General features: G+C 45.8%; 1 protein-coding gene across 1 annotated transcript in view; it reads right to left on the bottom strand.

The window, feature by feature from the left end:
- Positions 1-22,277, bottom strand: part of COL5A1 (collagen type V alpha 1 chain) — a 386,178-nt gene that overhangs the window by 274,198 nt on the left and 89,703 nt on the right. The window contains exons 2-3 of the mRNA XM_048513603.1: positions 12,395-12,562; positions 1,911-2,124 (exon numbers count right to left, since the gene is read on the bottom strand). Coding sequence (XP_048369560.1) covers positions 1,911-2,124; positions 12,395-12,562 — 382 coding nt within the window. The remainder of the gene's footprint in view (positions 1-1,910; positions 2,125-12,394; positions 12,563-22,277) is intronic.

Raw genomic sequence — 22,277 nt, 5'->3', positions numbered from 1 at the left:
AGCTCAGATCCTGCTTTACATTGTTACTCTTCGTATCACCTGGAATAAACTGCTTTGGGACTTTCCTACAGTCTCTGTTATTTCCACATTCAAGACTCTTACAGAGTGTGTCTGTGTGAAGACATCTAGGGCCCTGTGCTTGCTAGAGAGCAGCAGTGGCATAGCCATAGTTGCTCACGGTGCCAAATCTCCATACCAGATGCTGCTGGGCACAGAAGCCAGAAGCCAGCCAAGCAACTCCTTGTTCCCAGCTTGCAAAGCTACAAGATAGATGAGCGATGCCAGAGAAATATCAAAAGGGAGAAGTCAGGGAGTGAGTCCCACAAAGTTCATTCCCTCTCATATCAGGCAGAGCAGATCATGCAAAATAAGAATAACATGCAAATTCTCTTGATCTGCCATCCCTGAGTAAAAAGGTGAGCTATAAATCCTACTATACAAAAGCCTAGCTGTGTTGGCAATGACTTTCTCTTTAAAGTGAAGGACTGGGAGGTGTAGTCCAGAGTGTATTGTTTCCTGAGCACAGAATGAACTACTCCCATTACCCTTGTTTGGGGGGGAGGCCTTGCTACACCTGGAACAACTCCAGCTGAGTCAATAGAGCAGGGCTGTGGGGAGAGAGGCCTCAGCACACACACACCTAGCACAGCCCAGACAAGAACTAGGCTGAGGGGTGGCAGGAGAGAGAGAAAGAGAGAGAGAGAGCAGGGCAGAAAGAGAATGAGTGTTGGGGAGGGACAGAAAGAGAGAGACACCTGGGGCCAAAAAGCGAGAACCAAAGCTGGAGCAGGCTGGCTGGCTGGCTGGCAGAAAGATAGACCAGAGATAGTTGGGGGGGGAGGGGGAGAGGGGGGGGAGAGAGAGAGAGCTGGAATAAGTGGGCAGAAAGAGAGAGAAAGAAAGAGCTGGGGTAGCAAGGCAGAAAGTTAAAAAGAGAGCTGGAGTTGTGGGGCACAAAGAGATAATAAAAACCACAACACTATATAAACTCATTAAAAACAAAAACAACGGTTGCGCCCAGGCCGGGGAGGGGAGGGGGGGCATCCAACAGGCACAGTGACAGTCTACCTGCGCAATCTGTCCATCATTTCACTACCTACCATTCTAATTCACAGCCATGTCAGTGGGCAACACTGCATTTTACACACAGGCTTCCACTGAAGCCTATTAAAAAAATAACCTAATTCTGCCTCAATCATGCCCATTTTTCTGGCATTCCAGATGGTGGCCACAAAGTGTGTGGGGTGGGGGGGATGGAAACAACTTTAGTAAACAATGGAAAGTAATGACCAACAACAGTTTTCTAGAGCTCACTGTCTCACACAATGGGCTTTACTGCTAGTCTTTTAAATAAATATAGCAGAACCCAGCTCTTCTTGGCTCATCCTTGTAGATTCCAGCTAAACCACAGTGGTTGTGCAGTTCTCTATAAAGACTCCTTGTTCAGAGGTAATCAACCTTTGACTGCCTGGTGGTTAGGAGGAGGCAACAGGGAAAAATGCTGGGATCTTTATATCCTGCTAATAAGTATCCCACCACTGGTTATTGTTGGTACCAGGCTACAAGGGACCACCTTGGGACGATCCCAAACTTCCTGTATTAGAAAAATAGTTAGTTTTTATACCCCCCCCCCTTTTGTCTACTTTTTAGGAGTCTCAAAGCAGCTTACAATCATCTTCCCTGCCCTTCCTTACAACAGATGCTTTGTGCGGTACGTGGGGCTGAAAGAGTTCTGTGAAAACTGTGACTGGCCCAAGCTTCATGTGGAGGAGTGGAAAAACAAACCTGGTTCTCCAGATTAAATTCTGTCCCTGTTAACTATTACGCCATGCTGGCATGCTAGCATAATTCACAGCACAACCACAGACAGGAACAACCCACACACAGCCCATTAAGGGAGACACACTTACTTGCCGTCGGAGAGATTGATGCCTCGGAAGAGCGGGTAGTCCTCTGGGCTCGGCTTCCCGGTGTGGTCTTCATAGAGAAACGCAGGCGACCGGCCCAGCTCCAGCCCTACCTGCTGGATGCCCTGTTCATTGTAGATGGAGATCAAGAAGGACTGGCTTCCTTTCTTTGCTTTTACAGTGGTCAGGATTGAGAAATCTTCAGGAAACAGAGATGCTGAAACCAAAGGGGGGGGGTTAGTTCTCTGTTGCGTTGCTACCAGGATTCCATCTAAAGCCACAGTGCCTCATAACATATGGAACTCCCTGCCACAAGTCATGGAAATGCCCAATAGCTTTGACTGCTTATCAAATTTAATAAAGGAGCTGCTAAATTCTCAGAAGATGTGGCTATTAATTAGTGCTAGTGCTAGTGCTGAACTGCTGGGAGGGGAGGCAGCACTGTATGGCCCGATTTCATCAGATCCAGGAAGTTAAACAGGGTCATTACCTGGAAAGGAGACCTTTAAGGAAGACTCTGCAGAAGACGGCAACGGGAAAACCTCCTTCTCCTATGACCTGAAAACCACTTACTGGGGGTCACCATAAGTCAGCAGCAACTTAACAACATTTATGTATGTTCATGTGCATTTGAGTGTTCAGTGCCATCAAGCCACTTATGACTTATGGTAACCCTATGAATTAATGTCCTCACAAATGTCCTATTGTCAATAGCCTTGCTGAGGTCTTGCAGACGGAGGGCTGTGGCTTCCTTCACTGTGTCAATCCATCTCATGTTGGGTCTCCCTCTTTTACTGCTGCTTTCCACTTTTCCTAACGTTATTGTCTTACAAAACTGCTAACAGTTCTGAAAGCAAACTCTTATCAGATTCCCAGGGTAGAAGTAAGTGATGTAGGTATAGATTTTTGGAGGGGGGGCCATGCCCCCACCTACTCCTGAGGGCATGGCCATGCCTCCCCAAGCCCTGCCCCCGGCCTCAGTGCTTATAAAAACAACGCTCCAAGGCCAGGGAATGCAAACTTCCCTGCCCCGCCCACCCCCCCACCCCCCACCAGCTGGGCTCCCAGCCCGCAGCCAGCAATCCCTTCTGCCTTCCCCTCTGGGCAGAGGCATAGCTAGGGAAAATGGAGCCCACTGCAAAATCTGAGTTTTGCACCCTGCCCAGCCCCCCATGGGCAGCCACTGTGATGCTGGAATCCACCCCCAAACAGCATCACTTTCAGTGGTGCTTAAACTAGGAAGCCCAGATTCTCCTTTTAAATCCACCTTAAAAGGAGAATCTGGGGTCCCCAGTTAAAACAACATTGCAAGTGATGCTGTTTTGGGGTGGATTATCTCCCACCCATAAACAGCATCACTTTCAATGTTTAAACTGGGGACCTCAGAGTCTCCCTTTAAATCCATGCCAAAGGGGGTGGATTTAAAAGGAGAATCTGTGGAAATTTGGGGGGTGCCTGCTGTCAGGGGTGCAATTGTTAAGCTAGCAGCACCAAACTTTCAGGGTATCTTTAGGAGATTCTCCTGATGATACCACCCAGGTTTGGTGAAGTTTGGTTCAGGGGGTCCAAAGTTACGGACCCTCAAAGGTGTAGCCCCCATCTTCTATTAGCTCCCATTGGAAACAATGGGGGATGGGGCACCCACTTTGGGAGTCCAGAACTTTGGCTTCCAAACCTCACCAAACCTGGGTGGAATCATCAGGAGCGTCTCCTACTAATACCACCCAGGTTTGGTGAGGTTTGGTCCAGGGAGTCCAAAGCTATGGATTCCCAAAAGGGGTGCCCCATCCCCCATTGTTTCCAATGGGAGCTAATAGGAGATGGGGGGTACAGATTTGAGGGTTCATAACTTTGGCCCCCATGAACCAAACTTCACCAAACCTAGGTGGGATCATCAAGAGGGTCTCCTAAAGATACTCTGAAATTTTGGTGATGCTAGCTTAACAATTACACCCATGACAGCAGGCACCCCCCCCCCCAAGAGGCAGGGCTAGATGTCTTCACTAGAAACATGCTGCAGTGAGGATGTTGGAACCTGGATGAAAAGGTGCTGATTCTTTTGAAACTTGGTTGCATCTAGATTAAATTTTCATTGGGAATTCAGCCCAGATTTTCTTCCAAAAAGTCAACTGGGCCTTCAATTCCCTCCAACCCACCCCAAATTTTAGATATCCAGAAATTCCACAGATAATTCTCTATCATACTCTTATGCATTGCCTTTGTTTTAATAGAAGGGAGAAAAAATTACCATAAGCTGTTGTGTAAAATTATTCATTCTTTTAAAACTCCATAAAGTGGCAAAATTAGTTTCCTTGCAAGCACTGCCTGCCTCTACCGCTACAGAAATTTAGGATGGGAAAATTTGTCTGTTCAATTTCTGAACCTCAGCCTGCTGCTCCTGAAAGACAGGGAGCCAGGCCAGAAGAAGGGTTGCCCCCCCCCCCCCATCAGTAGAGACTGCCAGGTGCACTGGAGGCTAAGCAGTTGGCCAGTCAATAAACTTTGGCCAACTGACTGACCAAAGACTGTAAAGCGATGGTCAAGTGGTGTTAAAGCATCAGTTAAAGCATCAGCATCAGCATCACTGGTGTTAAAGCATCAGAAGGAAAAAAGATGGTGATTTATTGTTGTTGTTCGAATACAATTAATACTTCAGCATTGATGGTGGAAAGCACTTTCATGTCACAGGTGATTCATGGGTTTTCAAGGCAAGAGACAGCCAGAGCTGTCTTATCATTGCCTGAACTTCCTTAGGGGTCTTCCACCCAAGTGCTGACCAGGGCTGACCCTGTTTAGCTTCCAACATCTGACAATATTGGGCAGAGGCGTATTGGGGGGAAATGGTGCCCAGGGACCACCCCTGCTCCAGGCGTCCCCCAACCACAACCCCTGCACTCACCCCCACGCTCAGGGGGCAGGGGCGGCTCAGATGGGCACTGCAGCAGCAGGCTGGCTGTCTTTAGGTCCCTCCCCTGCACCGACCCAGCTCTTCTGAGCCAGTTCGGTGCAGGGGAGGAGGGGAGTGGGGGCTATTTTGCGCGCACCCCTCCCTGTCCCCATGGGCTCACTAAGCCCATCCAGGTCAGGGCAGACTTCAGCATCGCTCAGCCATTATTTTATGAGTCATGATTAATCAACAAGACTGAAACTTGCATTACTTACAAAAATCAAGGAAATTAATCTTGAAAACCAGTTTACAGTTACAACATTAAAACAGAAATAAAGCAAACTACAAGGGGCCTGCCCTGACCTCTCTCCGAAATGGTCCACCACAATATGGTAATAGAACTGCTACAACCAGAGGGCCAACTGATCCTGTTCTTCTCTGGTTGGAAGGAAGCAGAGCCAGCCAGTTGGGACGTGATGTGATGTCATTGTTATCCCTACTGCTCTTAAACCTTTATGTTGTTTGAGTTTGGCAACACCTGCAGATACAGCAGATGGCCAGGAGAGATTCTGCTCTACTTGCCATAGTTTGTCTCCAGGTAGCAGAAGGTCTAGGTGAGCCAGCAACTGCCCACAGGGTCACCCTTGCTCACCAACAAGACCCTTCTGAAAAGGTCCCCTCAACCAACTGGTGTGTGCAACAGGAAAACAGGCACAGAACCTTTCCCAGCGCCATGTGGGGCAGCAGGGAGCCAAGCCAAAGTCATGTTTTTGGAGAACCTGCTGTGAGAAAAACGAGGGACAGTGCTGAATTCCAAAGTTCTCTGGTTCCATCGAAACACCCTCACTTAGGATTCATTTCTTTCTTGTGAGAAACAAGCCAGGGCAGAGGCGTTCCTCCCATGGGGCAAAGTGGGCAGCTGCCCAGGGCACCACCTTGTGGTGGGTGACAAAATTGCAGATTCGTTTGTGGGGGATTTTGTATTTTCAGCGTTTTTTCCATTTTTTGCCTGCAGAGGGCGCAGTTTATAGGCTAGCAGCACCATAATTTCACGGATTTTCCAAGAGACTCTCCTAATGATATGACCCAGGTTTGGTGAGGTTTGGTTTAGGGAGTCCAAAGTTATGGACTCCCAAAGGGAGTGCCCCATCCCCCATTGTTTCCAATGGGAGCTAATAGGAGATGGGGGCTACACTTCTGAGGGTCCATAACTTTGGACCCCCTGAACCAAACTTCACCAAACCTGGGTGGTATCATCAATAGGGTCTCACAAAGATACTCTGAAATTTTGGTGCTGCTGTCTTAATAATTGCACCCCTGACAACAGGCACCCCCTAAATTTCTCCAGATTCTCTTTTTAAATCCACTCCCTTCTTGCCAAAGCTTGTTTTCTTTCTTTCTTTTATGCTCTCAATGCCTAATAAAGGTTGTTGTTGTTGTTATTGTTTTTAAACACCATTGAAAATGATGCTGTTTGGGGGTGGATTCCAGCATCACTTGTTTAAACTAGGGAGCCCAGATTCTCCTTTTAAATCCACCTTAAAGGGAGAATCTGGGGTCCCCAGTTTAAATAACATTGAAAGTGATGCTGTTTCCCCCAACTGGGGGGACTGGATACAACACCATAAAATGTTTTCATAGCAGTAATAAAACATTTTGAAAGCATTTTGAAAATGTTTTTTAAAAAATTATTTCTGCTGTGTGGCATGGCCTATTGCTGTGTTCAGATTTGTGAGTTGGGGCATGTTCTATAATGTGATGGTGACTTTGAAACGATCTGGTGGAAAAAATCATTGTTTGGTCACAATGGGGGAGGGTGGCCATCCATGGGGGGGGCATCAAACTCAGGTTTTGCCCCAGGGCTCCAGTTTTCCTAGGTACACCTCTGAGCCAGGGAGTCTGTATTTTTGCACTGGGTCCCCTGGGAGCCAGTGTGGTGTAGTGGTTAAGAGCAGGTGGGTTCTAACCTGGAGAGCCAGCTTTGATTCCCCACTCCTCCACCTGAGTGGGAGAGGCTTATCTGGTGAACTAGATGTGTATTCCTACTTCTACATTCCTGCTGGGTGACCTTGCGCTAGTCACAGTTCTCTCAGGACTCTCTCAGCCCCACCTACCTCACAAGGTGTCTGTTGTGGGGATAGGAAGGGAAAGTAACTTGTAAGCCACCTTGAGTCTCTTTACAGGAGAGAAAGGCGAGGTATAAATCCAAACTCCTACTACTACTCCTCTTCTTATTCTTCCCCTCCCACAAACTTTCCCCATTAAAATTATTGCATTTTTCAATGTTATGTGAATTGAAAAGAGAAGGACAGTTCCCTGTGCAAGCACTGCATTGCTACTGATCCATGGGGTGATATCACATCACCACCTTCCTACATGACCCAGCTGAGTGGCACCTGGAAACAGTCCCCTCCTGCCCATCTCCTGCTTCTACCTGGGATGCCACAACTGACAGCAACAGCAATCCTGTGACAGGTGAAGGCCCTCATGTTAGGTCTCAGAATCTTAAATCAATAAATGGACTCTGAGGTATTGATTTATTGAGGAGGTATCAAAGCACCAAACTTGGCAAAGCCAGTTCTGACAAAGCTGGCATTTGTCAGGACCATGCCTGTCAGTATTTTGATGTCTTGCTGTATGTGATTTGCAATTGTTTTCCTGTTTCCCTCTTCTTTTCCCAGCAATCTCCTGGCGCCAGCCCATCTTCAAAGAGGTGTGAAAGGTTCCCAGATCCTTTGTAGCTTTGTAGTAGAAACTGTAATGGACATTTGGTGTGGGGAGAAACGGGGGGGGGGGGATTAAAAGATATAAGTCCTGGATCTGAGCTCTCTAGCTCAGATCCTGCTTAAATTATTACTCTTCGCATCACCTGGAATAAACTGCTTTTGGACTTTCCTACGGTCTCTGTTATTTCCACGTTCGAGAGTCTGACAGCATTCACAGTCCCTTTTATCCCCCATTGAAAGCCCTCTCCCGTTTTCCCAAGCGATTGTGAAAAACAATCTTTGGAGCTAAGGCGTCCCAAGATCAGCAGCGGATAGCAAGAGCGAGCCACCTGGCTTCCTGACCCTATGAGATATGCAATTCTTTCCTCATAGGATAGAGGTGCCAAGGGAAGCATAGTTGTCTACACAGCGTGTGAAGCCATAAAGTAAAGATCAAGGAAAGAATGTCAGTGGTTACTTATAGCAGGCTGGTTACGTATATCTTTCTAGCAGCATTAATTTGTTATTTCAGGCAGCTACATGGATCTGGGAATGTATCTCAACCACCTAGAGAACATCCCCCTGACACCTGGCACACAGGGAACAGCTGCTGCTGAGCCCCTACCAGTGGCAGTCATGGACGTGCATAATCCGGCCCAAGAGTTGCGCCCCAAGCAACAGGCGCAACTCTTGAGAGAAGTGTTCCAGCAGCAACAGGAGGCCCAGGCAGCCGTAATGCAGGATATGGGTCAGATCCTGGAGAAAGATGTGGCCAGGGTGTAGCTGAAGGTGCATCAGGGCCATCCCTGAGGATGAGCCGATTCCCAGCCCCAGCCATCTTCCCTACATCCTCCAGGCAAATTTGGGGTCAGATAACAAGATCAAAGGTTTTCTGGAGGCCTTTGAGAAGACAGCTAAAGCAACTGGTTGGTCCCTATACCAATGAGCTATTATTGTGGGACTCTTCCTGACAGGGGAAGCCCAGGCCTTACTAAAGGAGGAGAAGGTCTTACCAAAGGCCTTATCAAAGGAGGAGAAGGCCTACTATGACTTGCTGAAGGCCACCATCCTCAACCACTTTGTGTTCTCTCCAGAGACTTATCAACAAAAGCTCAGGGCCTTGACCTTCCCAAAGGCCGCTCGAACCAAGGTGCATGGCCTGGTAGAGCAGTGACTACAACCAACAACAGCACGGAAGAAGCACATCATGGAACAGATGACCCTGGAGCAGTTCTTACAAGCCAACCCAGCCCAGGTCCACACCTCAGTGGCCTTTGGCCAACCCAGTGACTTGAAGGAAGCAGCAAGCCTCCTGGAAGTTTTCATGGCCACAGAGCACCAGGACCTTAAAAAGCAGAAGGACCAGGGGCCACAGGTGAGGCCACTGGGTTTCCCATAACCTGATCTGGCGCCTCAATGGATGATGGCCCACATCACTGAAAGGTCTGTGGGGCTTCTGATCACTGCCACCACTACCAGCAGCAGGGGGAAGGCGGTGGAGGGGGAAAGTGAAGCCACAGGAAATGGCCTGTGCTTCAGATATGGGCCTTGGGGTCACTTTCACCAGGTATGCCGCCTTATGGAGTGTTATGCCAAATGGGAGGAGGCCGTGCGTGCAGGGACCCTGGCTAGGAAGCCGCCACACAGTGATTGCAGCTCTACTGGTGGTACCTGCCAACCTGGCCATAAAAGACCGCTGAACCCCCTGGCCCCAAGAAAGCCCCTAGGAAGAAAAGGAGAGCCCACAGGAGGGGGTGTGGTATTTGGGGAATTGGTGGAAAGTGAGGGTGAAACCAAGGTGGGGATAAAAGCCCACCAGACCTGGATGGCAGGACAGGACAGATGGCTGGCTCCCAGAACAACAGGGGAAGACCAGAAGCCCATGGTCAAAGGCCCAGTGAAGGCCAAGCTGCTGTCAGAGGGAAGGCCCAACAACCACAACAGGAGGGAGGGAGGGGCGGATCTTGGCCTGCGGATGTTGATAACAGTGTCCTTTGGGATGAGCTAGGCTTGGAGTGGGCCCCTTTAGCAAAGCCTCCCTCCTTGTTCTTTAGCCATGTGTTCATGGCTTTCCTCCCAAACACCCTCAATTACCAAATCCCCACTCTGCTTCCCTTTGAAAACTCCTCTGCATTTACTTGCACTGCCTTTCATTTGAGGGCTGAAGTAACAGCAGGTCATTTGGACAAACTGAACAGGAAAACAACAGAAGGCTTCACAAAGCCCTGGACTTCCATCCAATGGACACAAGCAAAGTCTCAAATCTGCTTGCCCTTTCCAAGGATTTTATAAGCCTTGTGCCAGGGTTCAGTTCCTGTTGCAAGTACCACTGCAATGGCTTGACCCCAGAATATGTAAATTCAAGAACAGATAAGCCACCAAGATGTTTCACTAGTGTTAGTTGAAACATTTTTCTCTTTCCCTCTACAGAATTTTCACCTGGTCCCCTCTATCCGTCCTGAAATTGCACTTCAGGAGAATGGTTAGATGACTTCCACGTGACAACAAAGCTTTGGCTTTTTTCCCCATTGGCACTGGCCCCTTTCATTGAAGAAATACAAGGGTGAAGAAGAAGAAGAAGAAGAAGAAGAAGAAGAAGAAGAAGAAGAAGAAGAAGAAGAAGAAGAAGAAGAAGAAGAAGAAGAAGAAGAAGAAGAAGAAGAAGAAGAAGGAGGAGGAGGAGGAGGAGGAGGAGGAGGAGGAGGAGGAGGAGGAGGAGGAGGAGGAGGAGGAGGAGGAGGAGTTTGGATTTATATCTCCCCTTTCTCGCCTGTAGGAGACTCAAAGGGGCTTACAATCTCCTTTCCCTTCCCCCATCACAACAAACACCCTGTGAGGTAGGTGGGGCTGAGAGAGCTCCGGAAAGCTGTGACTAGCCCAAGATCATCCAGCTGGCATGTGTGGGAGTGCACAGGCTAATCTGAATTCCCCAGATAAGCCTCCACAGCTCAGACGGCAGAGCGGGGAATCAAACCCGATTCTCTAAATTAGAGTGCACCTGCTCTTATCCACTACGCCTCTACTGCTCTCTAAAGGAGTATCTCTGAACTGAAAAAGGCAGGAGGCTAACTTTAAAATAAAAATGAATCTGGAAATTCAAAGGACCTGGCAGACAGACTGCTGTGATATCATATAGCAATTTGTCAATTATCAATGTAAGGTGATTCCCGAAAAGTTCCCCAGTAACATGGAAAGGGAATGTGAGGAGGACAGTGATATAAGCAGAACTGGGAACGTTCCACACAACCGCAACTCCGCCACCCCTTTCCTTTGTGTGATCTTTCAAAAAAGCAGGTTTGGGAAAAACCACAGAAAAGCCGGGGAAAAGCTGGAAGATGCATGAGTGAAAGCCGCCATACTGGGGCTCAGAAGGAGGACCCCAGACTCTCTTTTGAGATGCTGCAACTACAGCAAACACTGAACTCCAGAATTTGTTCCTGATGCAAAGGCCAAGCCGTGGGACATGGGAAATAACAGAAAGTGTGCTTCTTACCATCTGCAGAGTTCATTTCCCACACTACTCAGTAGCTTCAGTCTATTCCCACACACTTGGTTTTGAAAGGCTTGCTATTTCTTTGCTAAAAGATACAGATTAGTTTTCATTTCCAGGAATCAGCCCAGGAGGCGGGTGGTTTGGTCCTATTTATTCCCACAGCCAGTTTTCTAGTTGCCACCCAATTCCACTAAAACCCAATTTCAGGCTGAACTTGGGTTTACCTACTCAGAAGAAAAAACAAGTTCAGTTTTGCTAAAAAACACACACATCATCATCATCATCAAAATCCCTCCAAGAAGGGAGGAATCTTCATTTCCCTTAGTTGTCAAGTTTTGCCTAAACCAAAAGTCAGATGTGAAATCTGAGGCGGCTACCTAAACAGAGTGTCCACTATAATGCAGTGAGGCCTGTGCAATTGTTGCAATTGTTCTAGGATGCCAGCCTCACTGGAAACGAAGCCCCAGAAAGCAACCAGTTGTTTAACCTGTGCATTCATCTGCCTCAGGATGCTTGACACCAACGTTGGAATTGTGAGCACTGCCACTATGTCAGTGAATGAATCTCCCTCTCCAGTGTAACTTGCTTTATTCAGGCCTTCACATAAAAGAATGAATTAGCCCAGGAATAAATATAACCCTCTATTATTCCATTTGGCTGGAAGATGGACTTTGGGGGGCAAAGGTCCCATGCTGTGATTAAACTTGCTCTTTGGTTACATACAGGGGCTCCCACTCATCAAAATGGTTTTGGATCCTGGCTCTTGTTGCTGGGCAACCAAACCCAAATTATTATTTTCAATTACATTTAATAGTCTTAAAGAGCTGCTGGCTGTGCCAAGGTAATAGAATTCATGTCACCCTCCACAGTCCTGGGAGTCCAGCAATCAGTATTTAGCAGCAGAAAGGAGTCAAATTTGGAAACCAGCTGGCAAAAGGGAGCTTTGGGAAGGAAGGGGTGCAGGTATTTCACCCCATCATCTGTGAGTGGTGCCGCAAGACCACTGTTGCCCTGGCCAATTCACTGGTTCCACACACCGGCTGCTTTCAGTTGTTGATAACATGTCAGACCAGTCCCTGGATGTGCTTGTGGTCAGCACAAATCCCTCTGCTTTAAAAGCGAGCCCTAGGGCAACTGCTCAAACAGAGTCATTAAGTTCTGTGGTTGCCACAGGAAATCAACAGGCAAACAGAGCAAATCTTCTGAAAATACATTGCCTTTCTACCATTTGACTTAGCTGAATTCTGACTCTCCTACTGAAATCCAATCTCTGCCTCCCACGACAAACACACGCATTTGAAATCTGAAATAATATTCCTACCAGAATGGATCTCAGGTTGGGAAAACAGAGGGTGAAAATGAGTAGTGTGCAAGCATAATATTACAATAAGACTCTTCTTACCAGGATAAAGCTGCTTGGTCGGGGCACTCAACTGAGCATCTTTTGTTACTCGATAGGCCACATCAGCTTCTTTGGAGGACCTTCTGCTTGTGCAAAAACCTGTTGTCTTTGATATACCATCAGGTAAATTGTGAAAATCTAACACCTTCAAGAGATCCACAGGCTCTGCTGTAAAGAAAGAAAGAATAGGAGAATTCAGAATCAGCAGGTACTGTTGCAAAGATACAAGACAGGCAGGGTCAACCAGCCTCTAGAGGGCGCCTGGAGATTTCCCGTAATTACAACTGATCCGTTACTCTCAGGAAAATGCTGCTTCATGAAGCAGGCTCTATGGGAGTCTCCACCCCAAATCGTCACCCCAGGCTCCATCCCCAAATACTCAGGCTTTTCCTAACCCAGAGATGCTCATCCTAAACACAGGGCAGAACAAGAAAAAAAGTGTGTGTGTGGGGGGGGGGGGATTGCAGAGTTGGCAAAGTTGTCATCTGAGAGAAGATGTGGGAAGTTTCCCACAGTATGGGGTTTGCCTTGAAATGCACCAGATACCTGGGATTGGGGGAGTTATAAAAAAATCAGTCATCTGCACCATTCCTGCCATTAGGTTTTTCTATTTGTTCTGTTTCTAATGGTGCTCTCACATTCTGAAAGTTGCCAACATATATACAAGAGTGAATAAAATCTATTTAAAATTTCAACAAAAGCATCAAATCAACAAACATGGAATCCATTTGCATAATCCAAATAGCAAATACAGCATCATTAGACATTAACTCCACATGCCCTGCTTTCGGTTAACGCTTTCTCCTCTTCTGCCATTTGATCTCTTTGTCAATAACTGTTACCCTTTATTGTTTGAGTGTTTCACAGCTGGAATCAACTGGCTGCGTGGCCAGAGTCTGGTAGTTTTTGCTCCTAATGTTTCATCTGCATCTATGGCTGGCATCTTCAGAGGCATGCTACAATTAGATGTGTTTCTCTCTGTGGCACAGGGTAGAGTGATTGTGCCTGCCACACTTGTCGGGTAGACAAAATATATACCCCACCACACAATCAACCCACAATGTGTCATAAAGAGAAAAACTCATCATGAAATGCCTCTGAAAATACCAGCCATAGATGCGGGCAAAATATGAGGTGCAAAACTACCAGACCATGGCCACACAACCCAGAAAACCCACAACAACCTGCTATTCTTCTCAAAAAACCCTCCCTCTAGCCAGGGGCGGAGCGAGGGGGAACTGTGCCCGGGGCGCGTGTGTGCCCTGTGCCCCTGCCGCGGCACCACCCACCCCAGCCCTGCCTCAGAATGCCATGGAACGCCTCCACCACACCCCCTGTACGCCCCAGCCATGCCCCAGCACCAGGGCGCACCCGGGGCATCACGCTCCCCTGCCCCATGGGTGCTACGCCACTGCCTCTAGCATACATTTCATATGTCAGGGCTCAAGCAAACTCTTCTCCGTGAATACAGCTACTGGCATCCAAGACAAAAAACTGCTCCTAGAGTTTTCCCCATCTAGGAAAAAGCTCTAGAAAAAGGGGACATACCACTGAATTGTCTTTATGCTTCTAAATAGGACTGCTTGGAAGGCAGTGCTATCCCAAACCTGACAAATTCCTGGGATCCTTAGGTTGGAGTGATCATGCTCTCCTGGAGCATGATCCCTATAGCAGAAAGGGGAAGCCAAGTTAGTCAGACATGTATTCTAAACTGTAAGAAAGCTGATTCAGTAAATTTAGGGAACTACTGGGCATAATCCCATGGTCAACAATACTAAACAAGAAGGGACTGCACAATGGATAGGATTTGTTTTTTTCAGTGAGAAACTGAAGGTGTGATTTCAAACTATTCCAATCAGGAGAAAAACAGGAGATAGCTAAAGAACTGGGATGGATGTCTAAATAACTTTCAGCTGAGCTGAGATTTAAAAGGGGCATATACAAGAAATGGAAAGGAGGGAAATCACCAAAATGGAATTCAGACAAATAGCCAGGATGTGTAAGGAGAAAGTCAGTAAAGTTAAAGGGCAGAATGAGCTCAGACTTGCTAGAGAAGTTAAAACAGTAAAAATGGCTTTTTGGTTATGTCCAAAGCAAAAAGGAGAACAAGGAAATGACAGAATCACTATGTGGAGAAGATGGCAAAAAGCTACACGGAGATGTAGAAAAGGCAGAATTATGCAAAGCCTTCTTTGGCTTGGTCTTCTCCCAAAAAGAAAACAGTGCTCAACCTGGGGAAAATTGAGCAGATTATGCAGTAGGGGAAATCCAACACATAATAGATAAAGAGGTAGTACTGGAATACCAGGCTACTCTAAATGAATTCAAATCTCCACTGCCTCTAAATGAATTCAAATTCCCAGGGTATGAACTGGCAGAAGTAATCTCAGAACCACTTGTTATAATCTTTTAGAACTCCTGGAGAACAGTTGAATCCCTAGAGGAGGACAAATGTTATTCCTACCTTCAAAAAAAAAAGGGGGGGGGGAGAAGTCTCAAACAATGATTGCCCAGTCAACCAGGAAAGATTCTGGAGCAGATCAGTAGACAGATGGTCTGCCAGCACTTAGGAGGGAATACTGTAATCACTACAAGTCAACAAGGGTTTCTCAAAAACAAGTCATGCCAGACTCATCTCATCTCTTCTTTTTGATAGAGTGACAAGCTTGGTAGATGAAGGGAATGTTGTGGATATAGCGTAACCTGACTTCAGTAAGGCCTTTGACAATTTTCCCCATGATATTCTTGCAAAAAAGCTAGCAGAACGTGGGCTAGACAATGCTGCTGTCAGGTAGATTTGTAATTGGTTGACTGAGCAAACCCAAAGGATGCTCACCCATGATCATCCTGCAGAGAAATGACTAGTGGGTTGTTTCAGGATTCTTCACATGGCCCAGTGCTATTCAATATGTTTATCAATTACTTTGATGATGGAATAGAGGGCAAGCTAATCAAATTTGAAGACAATACCAAACTAGGAGGGCTAGTTAATACTCCAGAGGACATGGTCAGAATTCAAAAAGACCTTGAGAGAGCTGGGCCAAAACTAAAAAAATGAATGTCAACAGAGTTAGGCAGAAAAAATGAAATGCAGAATATAATGGGCATCACCTGTCTTGAGAACAGTACATGTGAAAGGGATCTGGGAGTCTTAGCAGACGACAAGCAGAACATGAATCAGCAATGTGATGTGGCAGCTAAGAAAGTCCACGCAATTCTGGGCTGCATCAACAGGAGTCTAGTGTCTAGATCAAGGGAAGTAATGGTACCACTCTATTCTGCATTCATTAGACCTCATCTGGAACAATGTGTGCAGTTTTGAGCGACATAATTCAAGAAGGATACTGACAAGCTGCAGTGTGTCCAGAGGAGGGCAACCAAAATGGTAAAAGGTCTGGAATCCATTCCTTACGAAGAAAGGCTTAGAGTCTGGAGAAGAGAAAGCTAAGGGGTTACATAATAACCATGTTTAAGTATTTGAAGGGATGTCAGGTCAAAGAGGGAGCAAGCTTGTTTTTTGCTGCTCCAGAGACTAAGACATGGAGTCATGGATTCAAGGTACAGGAAAAGGGATTTTACCTAAATATTAGGAAGAACTTTCTGATGGTCAGAGCTGTTCGACAGTGGGAAATGTTGCTTTGGAGTGTGGTGGCGTCTCCTTCTTTAGAGGTTTTTTTAAGAGAGGCTGGATGGCCATCTGGCAGGAGTGCTTTGATTGTGCACAGCAGGAGGCTGGACTTGATGGCCCTTGTGGTCTCTTCCAATTCTATGATCTCCAGACTACAAATATCCATTCAATTGAAAGAAATGGGGGGGGACTTTACAGCATCATACCCTGCTGAGTTTTTCCCCCTCCCCAAGCCTTGCCCTTCCCAGGCTTCACACACAAGGATCCATGAATTCCTCAACCCAAATCTGGCAACCTGAGAACACACTGCAGTGAAAGGGACCATCCCAAGACTTGCTACCAGACTTGAGGCCCAGCAAGGACCCCATTAGAAAAGCCGGCTCAGTCGTTGAGCAAGAACAGGCCCAGAGGCTCATTCTGTCTATTTATTTTTGCATTTTTATCCCACCCAGTGTACCACAGGGCTCAGGGCAATGTACAACCAGAAATTAATGCAGTAAACAATAAAACATGAAACAGTTAATTAAATATATCAGATAAATCCCAAATCACAGATTCTCCAACTACAAAAACTAAAATACAATGAAGTAACATAGAATTGCTCCACCTACAGCATAATCCTCCCCAAACAGTCCCCAAATGGGCCCACAACAGACAGTGCCCTTGTATGAAAGGCACCCAGTCCCCTTATCAAAGAGGCAAGAAGGAAAACAGAAGAAAAACACCCTGCATTTCAAAGGCCCCAACAAGATGAGGTAGATTAATGTGGTTACCCGTGAATACATTGAGGCCAAACAACATGTGCCATTTTTGGCAAGGTGGGTAGAGTCTCCCCAGATTCAGTTCATCCTTCCTATGGGCATAAAGCAGCTACAGAGAAAGGCATCTGTAAGCTTGGGTGGAGGAGTGGCAGAGGCCATCCCCTTTCTGCCATTTTCCTGAGCCAAAACTGCCCCTTCAGGCAGTTATGGGCGTAACTTTGGCACTGCAGATGGAGGTGTATGCACATGTGCAACTCCAAATTATAACAATAACTCTCTTCTGGAACTGTTTTGGCTCAAGGAAATGGCACAGAGGGGAAACCAGGTGCCCCTCTTCTTGCCACCCCATAGTTCTGAGCAGAACTGGGGTCCTGAAAACTTTAAAAATGCATTTATCCAGAGATGCTGTATGATGGCAGGGAAAGCAAGTTGAGTCCAAGGAACCCCAGGAAAACTGACCTAAAAATATAACATGTAGTTTGGCCCTGAACAAGAAACACATAGTTCCAATGCATGAAAATCACCCTGTCTGAGGCATATAAAATGAATGCTTCATGTTGCATCGTCTGCAATGATGGTCACTATGTACATCTGGCATTGTTGGAAAACAGTCCTGTATAAGCACATGAACCTGTTCTGAAATCAGGGAATTGAGGAGGCAGAACAGTGGGGGTGGACCCAGTGGTGGGATTCAAATAATTTAACAACTGGTTGTTTACAAGCACCATTTTAACAACTGGCTCTACCAAAGTGGTGTGAACCTACTGAATCCTACCACTGAGTGGACCACAGCCAGAACCCGTTGTGGCCCACAGCTGAGCAGTGCTGGGAGAAAAAATAAAAGGTACAAAGTCATGATAGAGTTTCTGGTGTCATATCTGGGGCTTCCTACAGGTGGCACCATGATATATATAATGCTAACCATTCACCCATCCCCATAGCCCAAAATGTTTTTTTAAAAGCATATCAGGAATCTAATTCATCTCAGGCAAACTGTTGGGACAAGTAGAAGTCCCTCTTCCCCTGCAGTCGTGAGTTGAATCAGACTCCTGAAATGCTTTAAAAAGCAGTTCGCCAAACCTGCTATGTGGCTGCAGGGACAGCAAACTGGGTCTGGAGAACTGAGATCCGGCTCATTAACAGCATAACCTGTTACTCAGCATAACCTGTAATGAATTCCTAACCAGTAATTTTGGCTGCCTTGTTCTACTCTTTTTCCAGCTTTTCTTTCTGAGATTCAGCAACCAGAACTTTGATCAATTATGCACAGTGTTTGCTGCATGGTGGAGGTGAATGTCTGCCAAGGTAAGATTTCTTGTACGGACACATTTCCACTAGCCCTGCTTTCACTTTCCACTCTCTCTGCAGCAAGCAAATCCACTTACATCATGATTTTAATTCTGCTTCACTGCCAGAGTGAATTTTGCTTCACTGCCAGATTTGCCAGCGGGCACAGCTTTGCCCCGACATCTTTCCTCGACCAGCAACCTAGTCTTACCCCCCCACACACACACACACACTCCCTCATGCTGCTCTGCACGCTTCCCCCTCGCCCTCCTCTCTGTTGCTGACTATTTCCCCCTTCTTATCCTGCTATGTCATTTCTATTGCTCATGGTCCCCGCCCCGCTCCTACATATCTTTAGACCTTTAGATTTAGCAAATTAAATAACCATTTTGAAAGATTGATAAATTGACACTAATGCTGAAAAATGTAAAAAAAAAAAAATAGTAAGACTACTCGATTGGTCCAAACACCCAATTTGCCCCAACATTTGATTACGAAACTGGGACGTCTCCAGTGATTCCTGACAACACTGGAAAAAGCCCATCGGTCTTGACATTTGGGTTTGCAGCACTTCGGGAGATGGACAATCGTGAGCCTGGGGAGCTTAGCAAATGGCAGTTCACGTTGTCCTTTTGTGGTTTTGAGTTTGCATGTGGCCATTACTTTGCCCCTTACTTCCCACCATAAAGCCAATCTTGGGCCCCTTCCGCACACGCAAAATAATGCGTTTTCAAACCACTTTCACAACTGTTTGCAAGTGAATTTTGCCATTCCACACAGCTTCAAAGAGCACTGAAAGCAGTTTGAAAGTGCATTATTCTGCATGTGCGGAATGAGCCTTGGTTTGGGCAAAATGTATTCAAGACTTTTCTTTAATCATTCGCCTTTTTAATACCGATACAACGCTCTATCAATAGATCAATAGATTGATCTATTGATAAGATTAAAGATAAAAATTAAAGATTATATTAAAAATTAAAGCACTATGTTATAGAAGGAGTCTGCTCTGGATATGGTTGAGATATAAAACATTCATTGCAAATGTTACTCCTTTATGATTGTCCCCAATCAAAGTATTTTCAAGAAACAAAGTGATCATGCAGGAGAAATGGCTTACTTACAGAGGATTGTTCACATGACAAAATGAGAAATGGGAGCTGAAACCATTGGATGAATTAAAACACATGGTTGAAAATTGGTTCTATTACTATGAATTACTAGAAACATTCAAAGCAGACAACAGGAATACAGGTTTTGTCACAAAAATGACAGAATTTGAAAATAACCTCTGTATAAATGATGATGAACTGATTACTAAAATGTGTAAGATGTTGCTAAAGTCGCATACCGAGGAAGGGGGCGGGAATTGGTGATGGTAAAATGGGCTAGAAACATCGGGAGAAGCATACAAATGGAACAATGGGAAAGATTATGAAAAAAGATCTGAAATGTACAGCTTGTTATAATCTGAAAGAAAATTACTATAAAATGATGTGTAGATTGTATTTAACACCAAAAAATTGTCTAAAATGTATAAAGGGCTATCAAACAAATGCTGGAACTGTCAACAACAGGATGGGTCTTTTTTATATGTGGTGGACATTTAAAGAGGCAAAATTGTTTTGGGATACAATTTTAAAACAAGTGCAAAATATTGTGAAAATAACAACTGAGAAAAAACCTGAGGCATTCTTGTTGGGGCTGATGAGGGAGGATCAATATAGAACACGTGACAACTGCAGCAAGGATTTTATATCAATACCAGGTGTAAAGGACAGTTTAATATTAGGAATATATTATCGTCCCCCTGACCAAAGTGCACAAGAGGATTCTGAGATGGAAAAAGAAATTAGAGAGGCCAACAAAAACAAAAATGTAGTGGTAATGGGTGATTTTAACTATCCCCATATAAACTGGAAAAATGCATGTTCAGGTCATAGTAAGGAGAGAGCATTCCTGGATATGCTAAATGACTGTGGCTTAGAGCAGATGGTTGTGGAACCAACCAGGGGAGAGGTGATCCTAGATCTAATTCTATGTGGGACCCAGGACCTGGTGCAGGAAGTCAGTGTTGTTGAGCCGATAGGGAACAGCGACCACAATGCTGTCAGATTCAGTATCTCAGCATGCGAACAAGTGGCAACTACTAATGTAGTTACATTCGCCTTCAGAAAGGGAAATTTCGCAAAGATGAGGGGGATAGTGCACAGGAAGCTGAAAGGGAAAATCAAGAGAGTCAAAACTGTCCAGGATGCTTGGAGGTTATTTAAAAACACAGTAATAAAAGCTCAGCTGGAATGTGTTCCACAGGTTAGGAAAGGCAGCACCCAGTCCAAAAGAAAGCCACCACGGTTAACAAGAGAGGTTGAGGAAATTATCAGAAAAAAAGAAAATGTCTTTTAGAAAATGGAAGTCCAGTTTGGCTGATGAAGAATATGAGAGGGAACACAAATGGTGGCAAAAGAGAAGCAAGTTAGCTGTAAGGGAGGCAAAAAAGGATTATGAGGAACGCATGGCTATGAACATCAAGACCAGCAACAAACAGTTCTTCAAGTACATCAAAAGCAGGAAGCCAGCTAGGGAAGCGGTAGGCCCGTTAGATGACAAAGGAACAAAGGGTGTGCTAAAAGATGACAGGGAGATTGCAGAGAAGCTGAATGAATTCTTTGCATCTGTCTTCACCCAAGAGGAGGTGAGGAACATTCCTGCACCTGAACCAAGCTTCTTAGGAGGCGAATCCGAGGAACTAGCGAAGATAGTGGTAGACAAGGAAGAAGTTCTGGCAGCCATTGATAAACTAAATGCTACCAAATCCCCTGGCCCAGATTGCATTCACCCAAGAGTTCTTAAAGAGCTCAAGCATGAAATTGCTGATCTTCTCACTTTAATATGCAACTTATCCCTGAAATCAGGCTCCATCCCTGAAGACTGGAAGATGGCCAATGTCACACCAATCTTTAAGAAAGGATCTAGGGGGGACCCGGGAAATTACAGGCCAGTCAGTTTGACATCTGTTCCTGGTAAATTAGTAGAATCTATCATTAAAGATAAAATTATAAAACATGTAGAAAAGCAAGACCTGCTGAGAAAGAGTCAGCATGGCTTTTGCAGAGGCAAATCCTGTCTTACAAACTTACTAGAGTTCTTTGAGGGTGTAAACAGACATGTGGATAAGGGGAACCAGTGGACATTGTCTACTTGGATTTCCAAAAGGCTTTTGACAAAGTTCCTCACCAGAGACTGTTGAGAAAAACCCAGCAATCCAGGCATACGAGGGGAAGTCCTCCTATGAATTAAAAACTGGTTGAGAAACAGGAAACAAAGAGTGGGTGTAAATTGGAAGTTCTCACAATGGAAAGATGTAGGGAGTGGTGTCCCCAAGGGAGCCGTTTGGGACCAGTGCTCTTTAACCTATTCATAAATGACCTGGAAGTGGGGGTGGGTAGCGTGGTGGCCAAGTTTGCAGATGATACCAAATTATGTCGGGTGGTGAGAGCCACAAAGGATTGCGAAGAGCTCCAAGCGGACCTTGATAAATTAGGTGAGTGGGCTCAGAAATGGCAAATGCAGTTCAATGTAGCAAAATGTAAAGTGATGCACATAGGGGCAAAAAATCCAAACTTCACATACACGCTACAGGGGTCAGTGCTATCAGTCACAGACCAGGAAAGGGATTTAGTCTTAGTTGATAGTTCCATGGGAATGTCAACTCAATGCATGGCAGCTGTAAAAAAGGCAAACTCTATGCTGGGGATCATTAGAAAAGGAATTGATAATAAAACTGCAAAGATTGTCATGCCCTTATATAAAGCAGTGGTGCGACCGCACTTGGAGTACTGTGTCCAGTTCTGGTCACCGCATCTCAAAAAGGATATCGAAGAGATAGAAAAAGTGCAGAGAAGGGCAACAAGGATGATTGAGGGACTGGAGCACCTTCCCTATGAGGAGAGGCTGCAGCGTTTGGGACTCTTTAGTTTGGAGAGGAGGCGGCTGAGGGGGGATATGATTGAAGTCTATAAAATTATGCATGGGGTAGAAAATGTTGACAGAGAGAAATTTTTCTCTCTTTCTCACAATACTAGAACCAGGGGGCATTCATTGAAAATGCTGGGGGGAAGAATTAGGACTAATAAAAGGAAACACTTCTTCACGCAACGTGTGATTGGTGCTTGGAATATGCTGCCACAGGAGGTGGTGATGGCCACTA

The sequence above is a fragment of the Sphaerodactylus townsendi genome, linkage group LG12 (genome assembly GCF_021028975.2).
Source record: "Sphaerodactylus townsendi isolate TG3544 linkage group LG12, MPM_Stown_v2.3, whole genome shotgun sequence".
In the NCBI taxonomy this organism is placed as follows: Eukaryota; Metazoa; Chordata; class Lepidosauria; order Squamata; family Sphaerodactylidae; genus Sphaerodactylus; species Sphaerodactylus townsendi.
Note: the sequence above shows the minus strand (reverse complement) of the source record. Positions and strands in the feature narration are given on the sequence as shown.